Source organism: Dromiciops gliroides, chromosome 2, assembly GCF_019393635.1.
Source record: "Dromiciops gliroides isolate mDroGli1 chromosome 2, mDroGli1.pri, whole genome shotgun sequence".
Lineage (NCBI taxonomy): Eukaryota > Metazoa > Chordata > Mammalia > Microbiotheria > Microbiotheriidae > Dromiciops > Dromiciops gliroides.
In genome coordinates, this window is record NC_057862.1 from 166,986,836 (window position 1) to 167,006,181 (window position 19,346).

The 19,346-nt window shown below is 39.3% G+C and overlaps 1 protein-coding gene across 1 annotated transcript in view; it reads right to left on the minus strand.

Annotated features, from left to right (window-relative positions):
• Positions 1-10,488: 10,488 nt before the first annotated feature.
• SCG3 (secretogranin III) overlaps positions 10,489-19,346 on the minus strand; it is a 43,030-nt gene continuing 34,172 nt past the window's right edge. Inside the window, exons 11-12 of the mRNA XM_043989448.1 lie at positions 16,206-16,286; positions 10,489-11,793 (exon numbers count right to left, since the gene is read on the minus strand). Of these exons, the coding sequence (XP_043845383.1) occupies positions 11,675-11,793; positions 16,206-16,286 (200 nt within the window). The 3' untranslated portion in view covers positions 10,489-11,674. The remainder of the gene's footprint in view (positions 11,794-16,205; positions 16,287-19,346) is intronic.

A 19,346-nucleotide genomic window follows, 5' to 3' on the forward strand; every position in this document is an offset into this window, starting at 1 on the left:
GATTGAATAAATATTCAACTGATTTTTTTTCTGTTAGTCAATAAAGAATGATTCCTTTCTGGAAAGTAATATTCAGAGAACAGTGCATATCAAATGAGTTACACTCAGTTATTTTAATTTGCATTTCTCTAATCAATAATGATTTAGAACAGTTATTAATGTAACTATAGATATCTTTGATTTCATCTGAAAACTGCCTGTTCATAACCTTTGACCATTTATCAATTAGGGAATGACTTGTATTCTTATAAATTTGACTCAGTTCTCTAAATATTTGAAAAATAAGGCCATTATCAAAGAAACTTGCTGTAATTTCTCTCCCTTCATTTTCTGCTTTTGTCCTAATGTAAGGGGCTAAAATTCTAGCTAGTTTGTCTAAAATATCTAATGAGTGGCCGCCAATAAATTATAAGCTTTAGCAAGAGTTAGACTTTTAAGCATGTATTAAGGAGAATAAGAATTTGGTGAAGAGAGAGAAAAGGCCTAGATTCATCTATCAAAGGGAGAGCACATCTTTAGCTCCGTTCTCCACTAGAGTCCTCACGAAAGAGATCGAGAGCACCAGCCTCATCCCCTCTTCCTCCCACATGCAAACATCACTTCTTGACACCAATGAAAAGCCACATGTCTTGCCCTCAGGCGCCTTCTCTTCATGGCGGAGCTTTCCTACAGTAAGTCTCCAGTAGGTGGCATCATTCCAATCATTACACTAATCTGGGTTTCTTTGGTTTTGTTTGTGCAAAAACTTTAAAATTTAATGTCATGAACATTACCCATTTTACATCCTGTAATGTTCTCTCTTTTTTGGTCATAACTTGCTGTATTAAAAAGAGAGAAATATTAACTCTTCTTACAAATAGGATATAAGATATCAAAAGCTACACCCATAATTTTATAGGTAGCCTTTGTCACAGGTTTCATGCAGTCTTTTTCATTTTAGTTGCAACTATTTCAATCTCAGCTTCTTGTTTTATCTACTAAAGTAATTTCCTTGATAGTTTTAGTTCCTTTTTATTCAAAATTCTACCTTTCCCTAGGTACACTAATATACTGTTGGTGGAGCTGTGAATTTGTTTAACCCAGTGGTTCTCAAAATTTTATTTTCTCAGAGAATAGTATAATTATTATTATTATTTTTGCTGAGTAATGGAGCATACCATGGGATATTAGGGAGACATGCCTGGACACACATTGCAAGTGTAAGTTCCCTACAATTCTTGGCAGTCTTAGTTGAAGTAGTATGTACTAAGGCTCACCCTTTGAGAGGATCATTAGTAACAGTTCTGGAGAACAAATTGAGAACATGCTAAATAGTGACTCCCTCTTTTCTCTAGAATACAAGAAGAACTTCATTGTTTGGTATTTAATATTTACACAGTCTAGCTCCAGCTTACCTTTATAGGCTTAAATTCCTTATTACTAACTTTTACATGCTCTCTGTTCCATACAAACTGCCCTATTTACTGTTCCCTGTATACCATGGTCCATCTCACATCTCCATGTCTTTGCTCCAGTTGTCCCTCATGCCTGAAAAATACTTACTACCTACTCACCTCCACCTGATGGAAGTCCTAGCTTCCTTCAAGGCTTGTCTCAAGTGCCACTTCCTACAAAAGGCCTCTCCTGAACTCCTCAGTTTCTAGAGCCCTCTTCCCTCATGATTATTTGTTCCATATTTCATAATTGATTATCAATGTAATTTTTCCCCTCAATAGAATGTAAGATCCTTGAGGGTAGGGATGGTCATGCTTTTGGCTTTGTAGCCTTTGTTCATGGCACCCAATAGGTGTTTAATAAATGCTTGACTGAATGAATGGCTCAGACAAATGTAATGATTGGAATGATGCCACCTGCTGGAGACTTACTATAGAAAAGCTCCGCCATGAGGTGAAGGTCTCTGAGGGCAAGACCATGCGTTTTTTCTTTGGCATCAGGAAGTGATGTTTGCTTGTGGGAGGAAGAAGGGGGAGCCTGGTGCTCTGACTCTCTCTCTTTCCTGTGAGCTAGGAATGCTCACTCCCTTTAATAAATAGGAATCTAGGCCTTTCTCTTTCTCTTCACCAAATTCTTATTCTCCTGAATAAATGCTTAAAAGTCTAACTCTTGCTAAAGTTTATAATTTATTGGCGACTACTCATTAGATTTTAGATAGTTTAGCTAGAATTTTAGCCTTTACACAACTCATGCTCTTTGGGCTGCATCCCAGAAGGAACACCCTTCTGCCTCCACAGTTGCTGCACATTGCTCCCCTGAAAAGCTGCTTCTCTCTGCTGGGATGTGTTCTCTACTGAGCTGTCAACTATTGGTTCTTCTCAGAGATGCTGCTGTCATCTTTTTGGGTCCTGCTAAGCATCTATTTATTCTTCACTGAGAGGCAGGTACTTATAACCCTTTTTATGTGTTGGCCCTTAGCCTTACTCCTCTACAGTGGGGAAGAGTAGCTTAGACTCCTACAGATTTCTGAGATTTGGAATTTTTCTACTTTATGGAGGCAAGAAAATATCACTTGGTTTGGGTACTAAGATGAGGAGAGCCCATGACAAAGAAGAGAAGAATATATACACACATAAGACATAGGGTTTCTCCTTGTCAGCCATAAGGATTAATTTAGCTACAGAGGCCATGGAGAAGAGATGCTCTTAGAGCAGGGTTGGGACTTTGAATGGAAAGAAGTTTGGGTGGCAATTTAAACAGCAGCCAAAGATGCTTATTTTCTCCTTTAGGCCTCAGGAAAAAAAGATAAGGTTAATGGGGAGAGTCAAAAAGGTATAGAATACTCTGATGGTGACTGGTCACTGAATGATTCTTATGCCTTCCACCCATTCAGCTGGATGTAACTGGCACCTGTGTTTAAACATTTTCTATTTTCCTTTCATAAACTGAATTTTTTTTAGAACTATCTGTATTCATAAACTTTTGTGGTCAATTTAAGGATGCGAATTATTTCCTTATGTTTCTTTGTTCACTGTAAAGCACAATTCTGGGAGTAATCTTGAGGATAGTCAGGTCATATCCATTGACCTTTCCTAGAGCAGGACTGCATCCCAGCTCCTAGCTCATTGTTAGAGTTTTCTCTAACTGGGGATACAATTATAGGCTATTCAGATGTTTCATAATTATTCTCCTAAGGACAGACTTGATACAAACTTGAACCCTTTCAGTCTGTCACATTGGATTACAAGCCTAGTCTGTTGTTTTGCTGTGTAACTCAGGGGTTTGACTCACAAAGAAATAGGAGCCCCCCCCCCCCCCCCCCCCCCCCCCCCCCCCCCCCCCCCCCCCCCCGCCAATCTGTGGTGATACCCTGAATTACCCTAGGCTATTTTAGCTTTTTTTTGGTGAATCAGACTTGCAATCACAACCAGCCAGCTCAGTCAAAAAGCCCCTTAACTCAAATATGCCTTTTGAAAGACTTTTGCATTTCCTCAAGTTAATTTTTCTTATCTCCATTGCTTTTGTTTCAACCAAAATGAATTTCCTAAAGGAGGTCATCTTAAATGAGATGGCATGGGTGGATAGTGTTGCCAAGGAGAGAATACCCACCTTGTTGAACACACCTGGAAATGAGAACTCTCATTCGTAAAGTACATACTTTCCTCACAGCAACTCTGTGAAACAGTTGCTACAAATTTTAAAAATACTCTTGCCTCAGATAAAGAAGTTAAAGAGAGGTTAATCTACTCATCCCTGGTCATAGGACTTGAGTATGTCAGAGACACAAGTCAAATTCAGGACTTTTGACTATAAGTTTAACACTTCCTCTACTATGTTGCACAATCTTCTCTTTATCAATTATCTGGATTTTCCAGTTTGAGTTTTAAGTCTGGTGATCCCTTGACTCCTACAAGTATTTGGGGAAGGTAGGTGGCATGGTGAATAGAGTGTTAGGCCTGGAGTCAGGAAGACCTGAGTTCAAATCCAGCCCAAGACATTTATTAGTTGTGTGACCCTGGGCAAAACTTAACCTGTTTGGGGCAGCTAGGTGGCGGGTGGATAGAGCACAGGCCCTGGAGTCAGGAGTACCTGAGTTCAAATCCTGTCTCAGACACTTAACACTTACTAGCTGTGTGACCCTGGGCAAGTCACTTAACCCCAATTGCCTCACTAAAAAAACCCAAAAAAACCCCCCAAAAAAACCTTAACCTGTTTGCCTCAGTTTCCTTATTTGTTGAATGAGCTGGAGAAAGAAATGGCAAACCACTCCAGTATCTCTGCCAAGAAAATCCCAAATGGGGTCACAGAGAGTTGGACACAACTGAATAACAATATGACAACTATAGCTCTTCTAAGTATACTTCTAGGTGATGTGTTGGTAATAGAAGAAAAATCAAGATAAAATTTCCCCCAAAGTTTCTTGTTAAGTCAGTACCTCAAGGTCATCAATACTCTTCATCTTTACTATGTGGTAGCATGCTATTATGGGTAGAGAGCTAGTTTCTGAACCGGGAAGAACTGGACTGAAATGTCTCCTCTGATCCATACTGGATGTTGTGTTACACAACAATGGGTGAGTCACTTAACCTCTTCTTGCTTTAGGTCAGAGATCTCAAACAAAATTACCTCAAGCCAACAATGATCCAGAGTGCTGTTCAAATCACATTAAAATGTAATTGGGAAATATAAAACAAAGTAAATAAAAGCACAAGATAGATAATATTACATTTAAAAATTAAGTCAATTTACAGGCCAGCAGGGATCCATATGTATGGATTAGTGGTTCCCCTTTTATTTGAGTCTGACATCATTGATCTAGGCAAGTCTCAAAATTATCTGCTATGGAAGAGGTACCAACCTACATAGAGGGAGTTTCTTTATCTAGGAGTCCCCTGTACCAATCAAATCACTTTTTTTAATAAAACATTTTTATTTAAAGTTTTGAATTACAAATTCTATCCCCCCCTTCCTTCCCTCCCTCTCCCTAAGGTTATAAGCAGATATAGGTCATACATGTGCAATTATGTAAAACATTACCATATTAGTAATTTTGTATAAGAAAACTCAAATAAAAGAAAAAAATGAAAGTGAAAAATAGCATGCTTCAGTCTGTGTTCCATATCAGTTCTTTCTTTGGAGCTGGATAGTATACTTCATCATTAGTGCTTTGGGATTGTCTTGAGAATAGTTGCTGAGAATAGTTAAGTCATTCACAGTTCTTCATCAAACAATATTACTGTCACTGTGCACAAAGTTCTGGTTCTGCTCATTTCCCTATATATCAGTTCATACAAGTCTTTCCTAGCCTTTCTAAAATCATCCTACTTGTCATTTCTTATAGCACAATAATATTCCATTATAATCATGTACCACGGCTTGTTTAGTCATTCCCCAATTGATGGACATTCCTTTGATTTCCAATTCTTAGCCACTATGAAGAGCTACTATAAATATTTCTGTGCAAATAAGTCCTTTTCTTTTTTTTTTTGGGGGGGTGTCTTTAGGATATAAACCAGCAGTGGTATTGCTGGATCAAAGGCTATGCACAGTTTTATAGCTCTTTAGTCATAGTTCCAAATTGCTCTCCAGAATGGTTGGATCAGTTCACAACTCCACCAACAATGGATAAGCATCCCAGTTTTCCCACATCCCCTCCAACATCCAACATTTTCCTTTTTTGTTATATTTGCCATTTGATAGGTGTGAGGTTGTACCTCAGAGTTGTTTTAATTTGCATTTCTCTGATCAATAGTTATCTAGAACATCTTTCATATGACTATAGATAGCTCAATAAAACAACTTTTGACTCCTCTTTCTTCATTCCTTCTATCTTCCCCCAGTATCCTTCCTTCTTGACTCTCCTCTCCTGCCCTTTCATGTTCCTTGAGTGTTATTTATTAGAGATGACCTCAGATAAAATAATGAAGTAACTGAATTTTGTACTTGGCAACATCCCACCTTCCCCTTTTGGATTGTCCCTGTACTACTGGATATTGCTCATGCAGATCAGATTCTTACCCACTAAATAGGGCTTGAGGCAGATGGGATTGGAGTCAATTAGCAGATCCCTAGGGAAAAGTTTGCCTGGGAAAAGAGGGTGGGGTCTCAAGCCTAATTCTGTAGTCCAGTTCACATCCAGATCCTAGAACACAAACAGGAAGCTCAGAAGAATCAAGCCAGAATTAATGGATAATGGAATCCACAGACTGGGGGAAAGGGAGAGTGAGGAAGAGAAAGAAGTTGGTAGCAACAGTCAAAAGCTTAGGAAACCAAAATGTAGTCAGGAAGAAACTAGGAAGGACAGAGGGGACATGACTGGAAGACTCTGCCTAAAGAGTAGCAGCATGGTAGAATAGGAAAAGTATTGGACTTTGGAGTCAGAGGACCAGAGTTCAAATCCTAATCATTGCCACTTACTATCTGTGTGACCTTGGATGGCCTCTCTAGGCTTCAGTTTCCTCATCTATAAAACTAAAGGGGTAGACAAGATGGCCTGCAAGGTATCTACTAGCTCTAAATGTGTGATGACATTCAAGGCGATGGAATGCTATATTCATATACACACCTATTTTGCTCAACTGCGCCCATGATCCCAGACAATGCTACTCAAACCAAAATATGTATTTCACAGCATGCTCATTTGCATTTTAGATAGCTTTAAATGAAAATACCTTGTGGGTTTTTTGTTTTGTTTTGTTTTATTTTTTGCTTAGAAATGAACACTAAATATACAGTTAGCATAAAGTCAATTATTGAGTTTGTTGTTCATTCATGTCTGACTCTCCATGACTCCAGTTAGGGCTTTCTTGGCAAAGATCCTGGAGTAGTTCATCCATTTCCTTCCTGATTTTACAGATTTGTATTAAAATTATGGAGTTTAGCAATTACAAAACAGCTTGTGCACATAGAGTACTAGGCCTCAAGTCAGGAAGACTCCTCTTTCTGAGTTCAAATCTGGCCTCAGACTAGCTGTGTGACCCTGGGCAAGTCCCTTAACCCTCTTTGCCTCAGGTACTCATCTGTAAAATGAACTGGAGAAGGAAATGACAAACCATTCCAGTGTCTCTGCCAAGAAACCCTCAGATGAGGTCACAAAGAGTTGGACACAATTGAAAAATAACCGAATGACTGAAAATTATGGAATGGATGAGAAAACACAACATGCACTGCATTTATTCTGTATATGACTGAAAATTTGAAGTGTTTGGGCAATGGTTTGAGAACAAAGTTATTAATGAAACTGTAGAGGAAGCTCCAAAGTTCATCACTTTCTATATTTGAAAGGTTTAGCAAAGGAAGGAAGGAAGGACACATTTATTAAGTGCCTCCTATGTGACAGGCACTGTGCTAGATGCTTTACAAATGGAACCAGGCTTATCTGTCCTTGCACAGAGCATCTAACATCAAAGCACACTGTTTCTGGGAGAAGACATACCACATCCTCCTACCAAAGGGGTGAGAATTGACTCTTTGGATTGGCCCTATAGCCACAACAGGCTGCAACTTAAAAAAAACACAAACTTACCAGACAGGGGTTCTTTCTCTCCTTCTAGCTGTGTCCCAAAGAGGTGAAGGTCCAAGTGTATCCATAGCATAGCACCATGAACTGTACTGGTGAGGGGAAGCAACTATCTTTTTCATTTTAACCTGTAACCCCAAGAAACAGGTACATCTCTACTTCTAATAGCTTAACACAAAAATAGGGAAAAACCCCAAAGTAATGTACAAGTGACTCAAAAGTGAGAAATCCTTAGCTCCTTAAAGTGATAAGGAAAACAATGGGGGATCATTTTCAATTGTTTATTCATAGAATAAACATTTGTTTTGTCATTTATTCATCATTAGCCCAACAATGCCCTTTGTAAGTACAAAATATAGCATCTTTGGAGAATTTAATAGATAGGACAGCAATATATTCTTATTTAATAAACCATTTTCATCTGGTTGCTCCACAGACATCTGCAATTATAGGAAACTGTTGTCAAGGAGGAATGGCTTACCAAATTAGGGGGAAATAAGAAGCAAGAACAAGGAAGCAGAAAAGCAAGAGACCGTAACCCAATTAGGAAAGAAAACAATGAAATCAAAATGGACTTAGAGAAAGGACTTTGTCCTCATATAAATGCTTTTAAAATTTGCTTGGTTATAATGATCTCCATTTCTACTGGAATACCTCATCGTGGTATACAAGTTACCCTGGGCTCTAAAAGGTTCTGATTATTCGTTGTTGAGTTGTATTTGACTCTTCGTGACCCCATTTGGGGTTTTCTTGGCAAAGAAACTGGAGTGGTTTGCCTTGTCCTTCTGTAGCTCATTTTCCAGATGAGGAACTGAGACGAGCAGGGTTATGGCTTGCCCAGGGTCACACTGTTAGTAAGTGTCTGAGGTCAGATTTGAACTCGGGAAGAGGAAACTTCCTAACTCCAGGCCTTGCATTCTATCCTCTGTATCATCCAGCTTCCCTAAAGGCAGGGGCTGTCAAGCAGGGAATGCTTTTGAACACGGTCTCTGTGACAGATCCTCATGCCATTAGACAATGATATTTTTTTTTGTTCCAGCATCTTATGAAACCACCTATAGTTTTATATATTTTCACAGAAACTCTCCCAGTGCCTACTCTGTCCCAAATGCCCATCATTCCTCCCCACATTCATTGGCCTTGAATTTCTTCCTTGGCTTCCAAATAATAGCACTTAACTCTCTTTTCTGGGCAAGTAGGTGGCGCTGTGGACACAGTGTCCAGACCTGGAGTCAAGAAGCCTCATCTTTTTGAGTTCAAATCTGGCTTTAGACACTTACCAGCTGTATGATCCTGGGCAAGTCACTTAAATCTGCTTTTCCTCATCTATAAAATGAGCCAGAAAAGGAAATGGCAAACCACGCCAGTATCTTTGCCAGGAAAACCCCCAATGGGGGTCACAAAGTGTAGGACATGACTGAAAAATGACTGAACAAGAACAAAAACACTATACTCTAGTAATTAAAGTTTTTCAAAACTACAGAGGAATTTTTCTGCGTCTCTTGCCCCTCTCCCCAATAGATCTGGCATGGCGCCTTGATTTTTATCTCATTTATCAGAACTCTATACATTTCTTAGCTACACACAAAGTACATCTCACTTTATGAGCCATTCCAACTCCTTCCTCCTGTAGGACCCCCCTCCCCTAAACTCTGTCAGATCATCATTATAAGCAAATCTTCATAGACATTTTTTAAGAACCTGGAAAGGGTTCATAGGATCATGCACTTAGAGCTGGGAGGGATCTCAGACACCATTTAATCCAATCTGATCATTTTCCAGATGGCCAAACAGACCTAGGGAAGTTAAGTGATTTGCTCATTGTCCCAAAGGGTATAGGGGGTAAGATTTTAACCCAGGCCCTCTAACTGCCGAGCTCCTTCATTGCGTCCAAAGGTGAAGGTAACTAGATGAAAACAAGCAGAGCTGAGACCTTCTTCAATATAATATACCTGTGGGGCATAGGGTTAAGATGACTTTTCAGCATTGCAGAAGGGTAGGGTGAGTACATTTGAAAATAATGCTGGTACAACTTTGACAAGTTGATTGAAACCTTTTTGGAAGACATATTCTCTGGAGGGCATTCAGGATGTTGAAAGTTAGGTTTCAGATATGTATATGTGGGGTTGGGGGACAGACTGGTGGGAGCAGATCCATGCAGTAGGTAAAAGGAAAGGATATGGTTGACAAATCTCCCTTTGTGAATCTGAACATCCTTTTCTCTAAATATTAAAGACTGTTCTGAATGCTTGTGGGAATTTGAGGCTTTAGTGAGAATTTGTGCAATTCTGAGGCATTTGCAATTAGTCTATATTAATTGAATAGGAGAATTAAGATGGCCTAATACTATAGGAAAGACATGTTGGGGTGGGGAGAGGGAAAGGTAAAATATATTCATTCAATAAACACCTAGGATATACACCTACTATGTACAATGCATATATGCTGAGGGAGGCAATAGATTCTGACCTGAAGAAGCTTATAACCCAGTAGGGGGAAGAAAGGGCATCTACAACCTGAACATCTTTCTGAAGTTATGAAAAACATTTGTCCACCTATTCACGGCAGATACATTTGGGGGTTTTGTTTTGAGGAGGGTTTGGGGGGAGCATTTTATGAGCAGGCACAAGTAGGTTAAGAATATCAAGGAAGGCAAATGAGCAACTTCTCAAGGGCTAAGGAGTTTACTATTTTGCTTTTTGGCCCTTTGAGAGTGAGGATGAAATGCAGCATCAGAGGTATCCCATTCCTGAAAACTCCCTTGGTGACCTATCATTCCATTCAAATTCAATAAGCATCTATTAAGCACCTGCTGTGTGCCAGGTACTATGCTAGTGATTGAAGTTAGAGAGACAAAAAAGAAAACAGCCCCTGCCCTCAGGGAGCTTCCATTCTATTCTCCTCATGAGTATTGACCCAATTAGTTTGCTTCATGAGAATGGCAGAGTTCACTGATGAAAGGAAAGGCTAGGGCATCCAGTTCACATTGGAGTGTGGGGACAGATGTCAACAAAGCCATTTGAGACAATGACAGGTAATATATAAAGCGGTATATTTTTATTTTTAAATGAAAACAGATATAAAACATTTACATTTAATTAATTTACATTGAATAATAAATTTTCAAAGCATGGATTACTATGGGAGCATTAACCTAATAACATTTCATGGAGTTCTCAGGCCATTTATGAGTGATTATTTTAAGCAGCATGTTGGTGGAAAGGGAGTGAGGAAGAGGCTTTGGAAGGACTTTCAGCTCATTAACTTTCCCTTCCTCTAGGGAAGCTGATCTGTCAGCTTTGGTTCAGAATGAGGCAAATGATTTTCATTTCTATCTCATTGCTTGGACCTCTTGGTATTCCCTGTTGGGAAACATTTTTAGCTCTAGGAACACATCCAATTCAGATAACTACTGATTTGACTTAAGACTTTTTCTTGCTCTAAGGTGTACTTGGTGACCTAATTTGGCTTCTTGGGAAGTACACAGGTATCCCTTATTCTAAGTAAATTCAATGATCCAAAACTCACTATTATGGAATTTACAAATTAGGGGATGAATTTATTAATATTGTAGGTGAACCATCAAAAATATACAATTTCCAGATCCCTTTGGTGTGGTGCCCAAAGAGCCTAGCCCATGGTCTAATTCAGAGGCTGTTAAAAATAGCACCTAGAGAAGCAGATGGCTCAATACCTTGTTGTGTTAAAGAGGCTTTGAAAGAAAAAAAAAACAGATTTATTTTAACATCCCAAAGTGAACTGCTGGTGGGAACTACAATTTGCAGTGGATGCATTTCCATTGGGATACTATAGTATCCATCATGCCCTGGGGTAGGAACCTATTTTAATTCCTTCCTTGAAAAAAATTTTAACTCAATTCATTGGAGGATTTTTTTTCCCATAGGAACATGTCTCTGATTTTATAATCTATCAATGAAGGAAGAATTCTGTCTATAACATTTTAATTTACACACATTTTTCCAAAAATGCTACTTTTTAGTGAATCAAGGGATACTAATATACTGTTAGTCTTTATATCAAGAGAGCTACTTTTCATCACTTTAAAATATTCATCACAACGTGAATTCAGCATTTTCTATTAATCCTTAAATGAAAAGAACTCAGATCACAAGACTAGAAGTTGCTTAAAGCTATAGCATGTTTTCCTAAGTGTTCCATAGTTAGGAGAAGTTAGCATTTTTCCTGGATTCCTTGTCTTTTCTACAGGCTGCTATAAATACGTTTGATAGTCTCCGCTTCTTCTTCATCAAGGATGCCTTTATCCACATAAATGTCAGCCTGTTGGTTGATGAAGTCCCTCATTTTTGAAAGGTCATAATCTGGAAAATAAAATTAGTGGAAAGTGAGCAAAGCAAAACCTCTTATAATGAATACCAGAACCACATAGCTATTTCCAAGTGCTAGTGGATAGCCCTAGGAAACAGGACTCTGTTGATCTGATTAAAACAAATTACATACAACAGATACTCTTGTAAACAAAAGCTTCCTTTGGTTCCTGAGTATTAATAGGCACATGATTTGTAAGGATTATTATATTTGGAGTCAGAATAATTTGGGCTTTAATCTGGGCCTGACTAGCTGTGTATGTGAATTAGGGCAAATAGCTTAGTTTTGAGGCAAGTTTTCCAATCGGCAAAATGGAAAAGATCATGTTTTCACTCCCTAAGGTTAATATTAATATTTTATCTAATAAAGTTTAAGTAAAACATGATCTGTAAAAACAGATCATGTACTGTAGAGAAGCATATAAATATAAGTTATCATTATAAAGACAGAGGGATGTAGTGGAAGGGGTGCTGGATTTGGACTCAATAGAGACTAAGGTTCAAATTCTACTGATACTTAACTGGCTCTGTGGGCATGAAATCCCTTAATCTCTCAGAGCCCCACTTTTCTCTTCTTTACAATGGGGATAAGAATAACATTCACCTCACAGGGTTGTGAGGATCCAATGAGATACTCTATGTAAAGTGTTAAAATAAATTGCATCCCATCAGGTAGAATGAAAAATCCTTGAAGGCAGGGATTGTCCCCCCCCCCCTTTTTCCAGGGCAATAAGGGTTAAGTGACTTGCCCAGGGTCACACAGCTAGTAAGTGCCAAATGTCTGAGGCCGCATTTGAACTCAGGTCCTCCTGAATCCAGGGCTGGTGCTTTATCTACTGTGCCAGGGATTGTGCAATTTTTCATCTTTATATCCATAATATCTAATACCATACCTTGCATATATAATGAGTACTTAATGTTTTATTGAACTGAATTGTTATCAGGAAAAGAATAGCTGAGTTATAAGTAAGCTTTTCACATTTTGTTTGGTCTGACATCAATAGTTACTTTCCTTCAGTTCCCACTCCAAACATCCTGGTTACCTAGACCAAATCCAACAAAACTCCAAAACCACCAGGAAGGAGGAAGAGGGAGAGAAACGGAGGGATGGAGGGAAGGAAGGGAGAGCAAAATGTAGAGAGACGGTGAGGGAGGAGGAGAGTGAGGGAAGGAAAGGAAGCAGAAAAAGAAAGGGACAGAGAGGGAGAGGGAGAGAGAAAAAGGGGGAGAGAAAGGGAGGAAGGAAAAGAGTAGAAAGGGGTGGAGAGGGAGGGAGAGGGAGGGAGAGGGAGGGAGGGAAAAGGAGAGGGGAAGAGAGAGGAAGAAAGAGAAGAGATAGGGTGGGGAGATGCTGATTTCAGAACCAAAAAGCAGCCTCTATTCCAAAGTATAACCTCAATCCTCGGGCCCTGAAAGGCACAGAATTATGAATTGTTAGGGATGTACTGCCTAGTCTATTCCTTAGGTATTCTCCAGCAAGATAGCACAAATAACTTATGTTAATATACTATTTAAGTTTTGCAAACAGAAAGCTTGTGAGGGAGGGTCCATGGAATTTCCCAATAGAGAGTTTTTTTCCCCTCTCAACTCATTGAATTCTGCTCTCCCCAAATCTAGGCTGTTCATCAGACTTATCTGGATCTCAATTTCTTATCATGAACCCTATCCTTCAGATGAACAAGCTGAAGGTTTGAGAGGTTAAGATGTGTGCCCAGGGTCACGCAGCCAGTAAGAAGCAGAAATAGTGTCTGAAACCTAGTCTCCTGAAGCCAAGTCCAGTCCTTTGTCTATTTTGGTCCCAGACATCTCGATGCTCTTCTCCAGAACCTTTCTTAGCCATACTTATTGACTACTCAGGTAATCCATTTTGTTAGACACTAGGCTGAAGGTGCAGAGAGAGACATCAGATGGTGGGCAGTTTATTTCATGACTAAGGTGAGGCAAAAGGTGGCCTTTGCTTCCCTTCACTACCAGGAAAGTGTGTTGATTGCATGTTTTAGGGCTGTGAAATAGATGAGCTAACACATATACCTTCTGGGCACTCATGGAGGGCATATGCCGTAGGAGAGGCAGTTTGGTACAGTGGAAAGAGATCCTTTCAATCAGAAAGAAAAGAAACTTGTGTTTGGACAATGTAATTTATGAAAAAGAGTGCTGAGTGATGGTTCTGCTACTGGGGAAGTTTTTTGTTTTTTTTTTTGTTCTGGGCAGGCAGTCACACAAGGGAATAAGCATTTATTAATCACTTTCTATGTGCCAGATACTATGCTAAGCACTTTATAAATATCTTTTTTGATTTTCACAACCCTTGAGAGAGGCACTACTATAATTATCCCCTTTTTATAGTTGAGGAAATTGAGGCAAACAAAGAGAGGGTTATATAGCTAGTGAGTGCTTGAGGTTAGGTTTGAACTCAGGTCTTCCTGACTCCAGGACCAGTTCTTTAGACACTTCACTACCTGAATAGGAGAATTGGGGAGTAAAGTAAAGCCAGTTATAACAATGCCAAAAAAAAAAAAAAAAAAGGAAAAGAAAATGCATGCAAGAGAACAGAAGGAGACTCAGAGGGAACACAAACAAGGAAGACAGCTTTTGAAATGAATGTGCTAAGTTTAGTATATACTAAAAATACACACAAAAAGCTGTTTATAATGAGATTCCTAGTTTTGTATACAATGATCTTTTTTCTGTTCTTTGTATACTGAAATGTTCATGTTTGTTGGTGTTTGTCAAGTTCAGAATAACAAAAAAATTGAAAAACTTGTAAAAATATATCCTTCTGTAGAAAATGCTCTCCACATCCAGAAAAAAAGAACTATGGAATCTGAATGCAGATTGAACCATACTGTTTCTACTTTTTTTTCTTTTTTAAGGTTTTCCCCTTTTGTTCTGATTCTTCTTTCATAACATGACTAATGCAGAAATATATTTAATGTGATTGTACATATATAACCTATGTCAGATTGCTTTCTGTCTTGGGGAGGGGGGAGGAAAGGGAGAGAAAGAGAAAAATTTGGAACTAGAATTTTTTCCTTTTTTTTTTGTGGGGCAATGAGGCTTAAGTGATTTTCCCAGGGTCACACAGCTAGTAATTGTCAGGTGTCTGAGGCTGGATTTGAACTCAGGTACCTCTGACTCCAGGGCCGGTGCTTCATCTACTGTACCACCTAGCTGCCCCGGAACTAGAAATCTTATAAACACAAATGTTGGAAATTATCTCTACATGTAACTGGAAAATAATAAAATACTTTTACAATTAAAAAAAGATATCTTTCTGACATCTATTACCTGCATTCAGAAACAACCATTCTTGCTGCCGCTTTTTATTTTATAGGTTAGTAATCATTCACCAAAGTATCAAGGTTTGAAGGGCTAATGAGATTCACCCATGACAAAGTTCCCACCAACACATGTTGGTGGTGATAATAAGAATTCAAACTTATACTGGGTGTTCCAAAAGTCTTAGAGCAGTTTTAAGCTAGCAAAACTTAATATTGCATTTTAAATACTTTACCTCATTTGATACCCACAACAGATAGGTAGCACAAGTATTATTATCCCAATTTTACAGCTAAGGAAACAGAGACTCAGAGGTTCAGTGATTTTTCTCATAGTTGTATCAGACCATGGTCCAGCTCTCTACTGAGTACATGTCCAGTACTCTTTCCACTGTATCATGGAATCTGGAGGTATGGACAGCAGTTCATTTGGGTAGCATTGATCTTGGAATTAAGAGTCTGAGAATCTAGTTCTTGCTTAATCATTAACAAGCTGACTTTTGGGCAAGTCATTTCATTTCTATGAACCTCAGTTTCCACATCTATAAAAGGAGTGCAGAAGGGAGATGCTTCCATCAGATCAATTTAGAGCTGGAAGGGACTTGGAGCCATTCGGTCCAACATCTTCATTTTATGAACTCCAGGGAAGTTTGGTACCTTGCCAATGTCATACATGTAATGAAAATCAGAGGTGGGATTTGAATTCAGGTCTTCTGACTCAAAAGCCAGTGCCGTTTAAGTGTACAATAGCATTGCTTTCCATCTCTAAAATGTTATGATCTAAGAATTCGTTACCATGCAATAATCCATTCAACTCATCTCATCAGGGGAATTTTTACATAACAAGAATACCTAGCTAGGTAGCATAAAGGTTAGAGCTAGTGTTGGTTGGAAAGACCTGAATTCATATCCCATCTCTCGCCTGTACTAACTGTGAGACCTTGGGAAAGTTACTTAATCTCTGAAGGTTCCAAGAAAGTCCCTAAGACTAGAAATGAAAGATGAGCTGGTGACCTGACTCAGTGGAAGAGGGTTCCAATACTAAGAGTTCCCCTCAATGATGAAATAACATGTAAGTCCCCTTCTCCCAATGGCAGATAGCAGGTTAGAAAAATGATAATTCCATACCTTCTTTATTTCCTTGTTTATCATGTTTCTTCAGCCATTCAATGTTCTTTCTGATGGCTTCCAAATAGGCCTCTGTTTTTCCTATAAAAACCAAGCAAACCAAAATTTTAAACAAATTATCAGAATTGAACGTGTTTTTTTTATTGAAATGCTCCTTTGGCTAAAATAAAACAATACAAAGCAGCAGATAACCACCGACCCAGTCATTGAGAGGACCTGAATTCAAATCCAGCCTCAGACACTTACTAGCTGTGTGCCCCTGGGCAAGTCACCTAATCCCTATTGCCTCCAAAAAATATGAATTGATCAAAAATATTTCTTGAGCATCTATGATGTAAAGTCACTATGTAAGATATAAAAATATGGGAGGCAGGATGGAGCCTAGAGTCAGAGATTTGTTGTTATTCGGTCATTCAGTTGTGTCTGCTTCTTTGTGACCATGTTCATTATACAAACTGTCTGTGGATTTTTCTAGGCAAAGATACTGGAGTGATTTGCCCTTTCCTTCCCCAGTAGATTAAGACAGAGGTAAAGTGTGTCCAGGGACACAGCTACTAGGTATCTGAGGCTGCATTTGAATGCAGGTCTTCCTGACTCCAGGGCTAGCACTCTATACACTGAGCCATCTAGATGCCTCTAGAGTCAGAGAACGTGGGTTCAAATCTTTTTTCTGATTCTCATGCTATCTGTGTGACCTTGAGCAAGTTACCTAACTTCCCTGGGTTTCAGTTTTCTCATCTGTAAAATGAAAGTGTTGGACTAAATGACCTTGAAGGTACCTTCCTATTCTTTTTTTTTTCCCTTTCTGGGCAATGAGGGTTAAGTGACTTGATCAGGCCACACAGCTAGTAAATGTCAAGTATCTGAGGCCACATTTGAACTCAGGTCCTCCTGAATCCAGGGCCAGTGCTTTACCCACTGTGCCACCTAGCTTCCCAGTACCTTCCTATTCTTAATCTAATCATAGCTATATAACACAATAGAAAAAAACAAATGTGGCATTTAACCATGGGCATATTCAAGGGTGGGCAAGGGTTTCCTTAGCTGGTTGATATGCTGAATGAGGCCAGTTCTGGGCAAGGGGTAATTTATCTTAGTTAATGATAATTTTCTAGGCAGGAGCTAAATTTTACTAAAACCAAACCATAAGTAGGGCTTTAATGCCAAGCTGCATAGAGGCAATAGGGAGCTACTGAATATTTTCTTTTGTTAAATGCATACATATAAAGACAGAGAAACAGACACAGAGACAGAAAAAGAGACAGAGATAAAAATAGAGTCAGAGACAAAGAGACAAAGAGAGACAGAGATAGACGGATGTAGAAAGATAAAGGAATTTCAGAGTTCAAGATCATTGTGGTAGCATAATGATATTATGGGAAGATGAGGTAGAATAAGTCATAGGATGTGAAGAGGAGGCTGACCTGGGAGACCATGGTATTTGAGGGAACATCAACAAAGTATATTGAAGACTCCCAGTATGAGGGGAGGGGAGAAGACTGGGATCCAGGTACCAAATTCCTTGAGAACAAAAGAGAAATGACCTGAAAACCAGTAGGTGACAACAGCAAGGATTTGTACTGAGTGATATAGTTGGATGGAGTGACTCTCAAAGGAGAGGTAGCTGAAGGAGCATGGCAAAGGGACAGTTGAAGTGAGGAGCAAGGAGAAAGCCTTCTCTCTCTTGGCCTAGTGTGTCAGAGAGGAGAGGAGAGGGAAGGAGGCATGGTAGGAATGGCACTCAGTATTGGAAAAGGAGTGGTGAGAATTTCACATCTTCTGCAGATTCTGGAAAAAATCAGGTTCTGGAAGTCCAAGAAAATGGCAAGAATATCAGATGAACTGATTAAAAATGAAGGAGCAAGGCGGGCAGCTAGGTGGTGCAGTGATAAAGCACCGACCCTGAATTCAGGAGGACCTGAATTCAAATCCAGTCTCAGACACTTGACACTAGTTGTGTGACCCTGGGCAAGTCACTTAACCCTCAGTGCCCCACAAAAGAAAAACAAAAAATTAAATTAAATTTTAAAAATTAAGGAGCATTTATTAATAGAGCAGGAGTTCCAGAGGGCACAATGCCACAGAAGAGTGGAGGAAGACATGAGTAATGAAGGGTTAGGGCTGAGGTGTTATGCTGTTGCCCTGAACCTTGCCAAATCTGTCTGTTCTATGATCATTTTACCTGGACTGACTTTAGACTGTCTGATTGTTTTCCTACCTCTTTTTTGTTTGTTTGTTTGTTTCGCGGGGCAATGAGGGTTAAGCGACTTGCCCAGAGTCACACAGCTAGTAAGTGTTAAGTGTCTGAGGCCGGATTTGAACTCAGGTTGTCCCAAATCCAGGGCCAGTGCTTTATCCACTGAGCCACCTAGCTGTTCCTTCCTACCTCTTTTGATAACCCCAACCCACCTCAGCTTTCTGGACTCCATGATTACAGAGAGGAGGCTTAGTAAGGTGTAAAGATTTTCATCCCTCAACTTCATATGGAATCAATATATAGATTCTCATTGTCTGTCATCCGAGGCTTGGAAAAGTCAAGTCAATTTAATACAGCAAAAACAGTGTTCGTTGATTCAAATAAATTCAATGGAGAAAGGGACTCTATAGATCATCCAGTTCAATCTTCTTATTTATAGATTGGGGAAACTGAGCCTGAGAGAGAAGTGACTTGGCCACAAGAACCCACAGAGAATAAGTTGCAAAGTCAAAATTTAAACCTGGGTCCTCTGACTATAAGACCAATCAATGCCTTTTCTATTCTTCTACTCTCCAGACTAATGAAAAGTCTAAATTAAACTATATCTTTGAGGAAATATAACTTCCTTACTTTTAAGTACACACAGTAACTAGGATGGGCTATTGTGAGAGTTGGGAGAACTGAATCAATTCAGTTTAGCAGTTCCTTAGTGCCTGCTATGTATGTGCAGAGCACTGGGCTGGACACTGGGAATGCAAAGATGAAATAATAATAAAAGATGAAATGTATACATCTAGATAGCTGCTGGATGCTTTACAGAGAACTTTCCGCATGCCAACCTTGTGAGCTGCACAGTGCACACCCTTATCCACCTATTGTAGGTGAGGAAACAGGTGAGAGAAGTTAAATGATTTGCCCAGCTAATCAGTAAGCTGAGCAGAAAT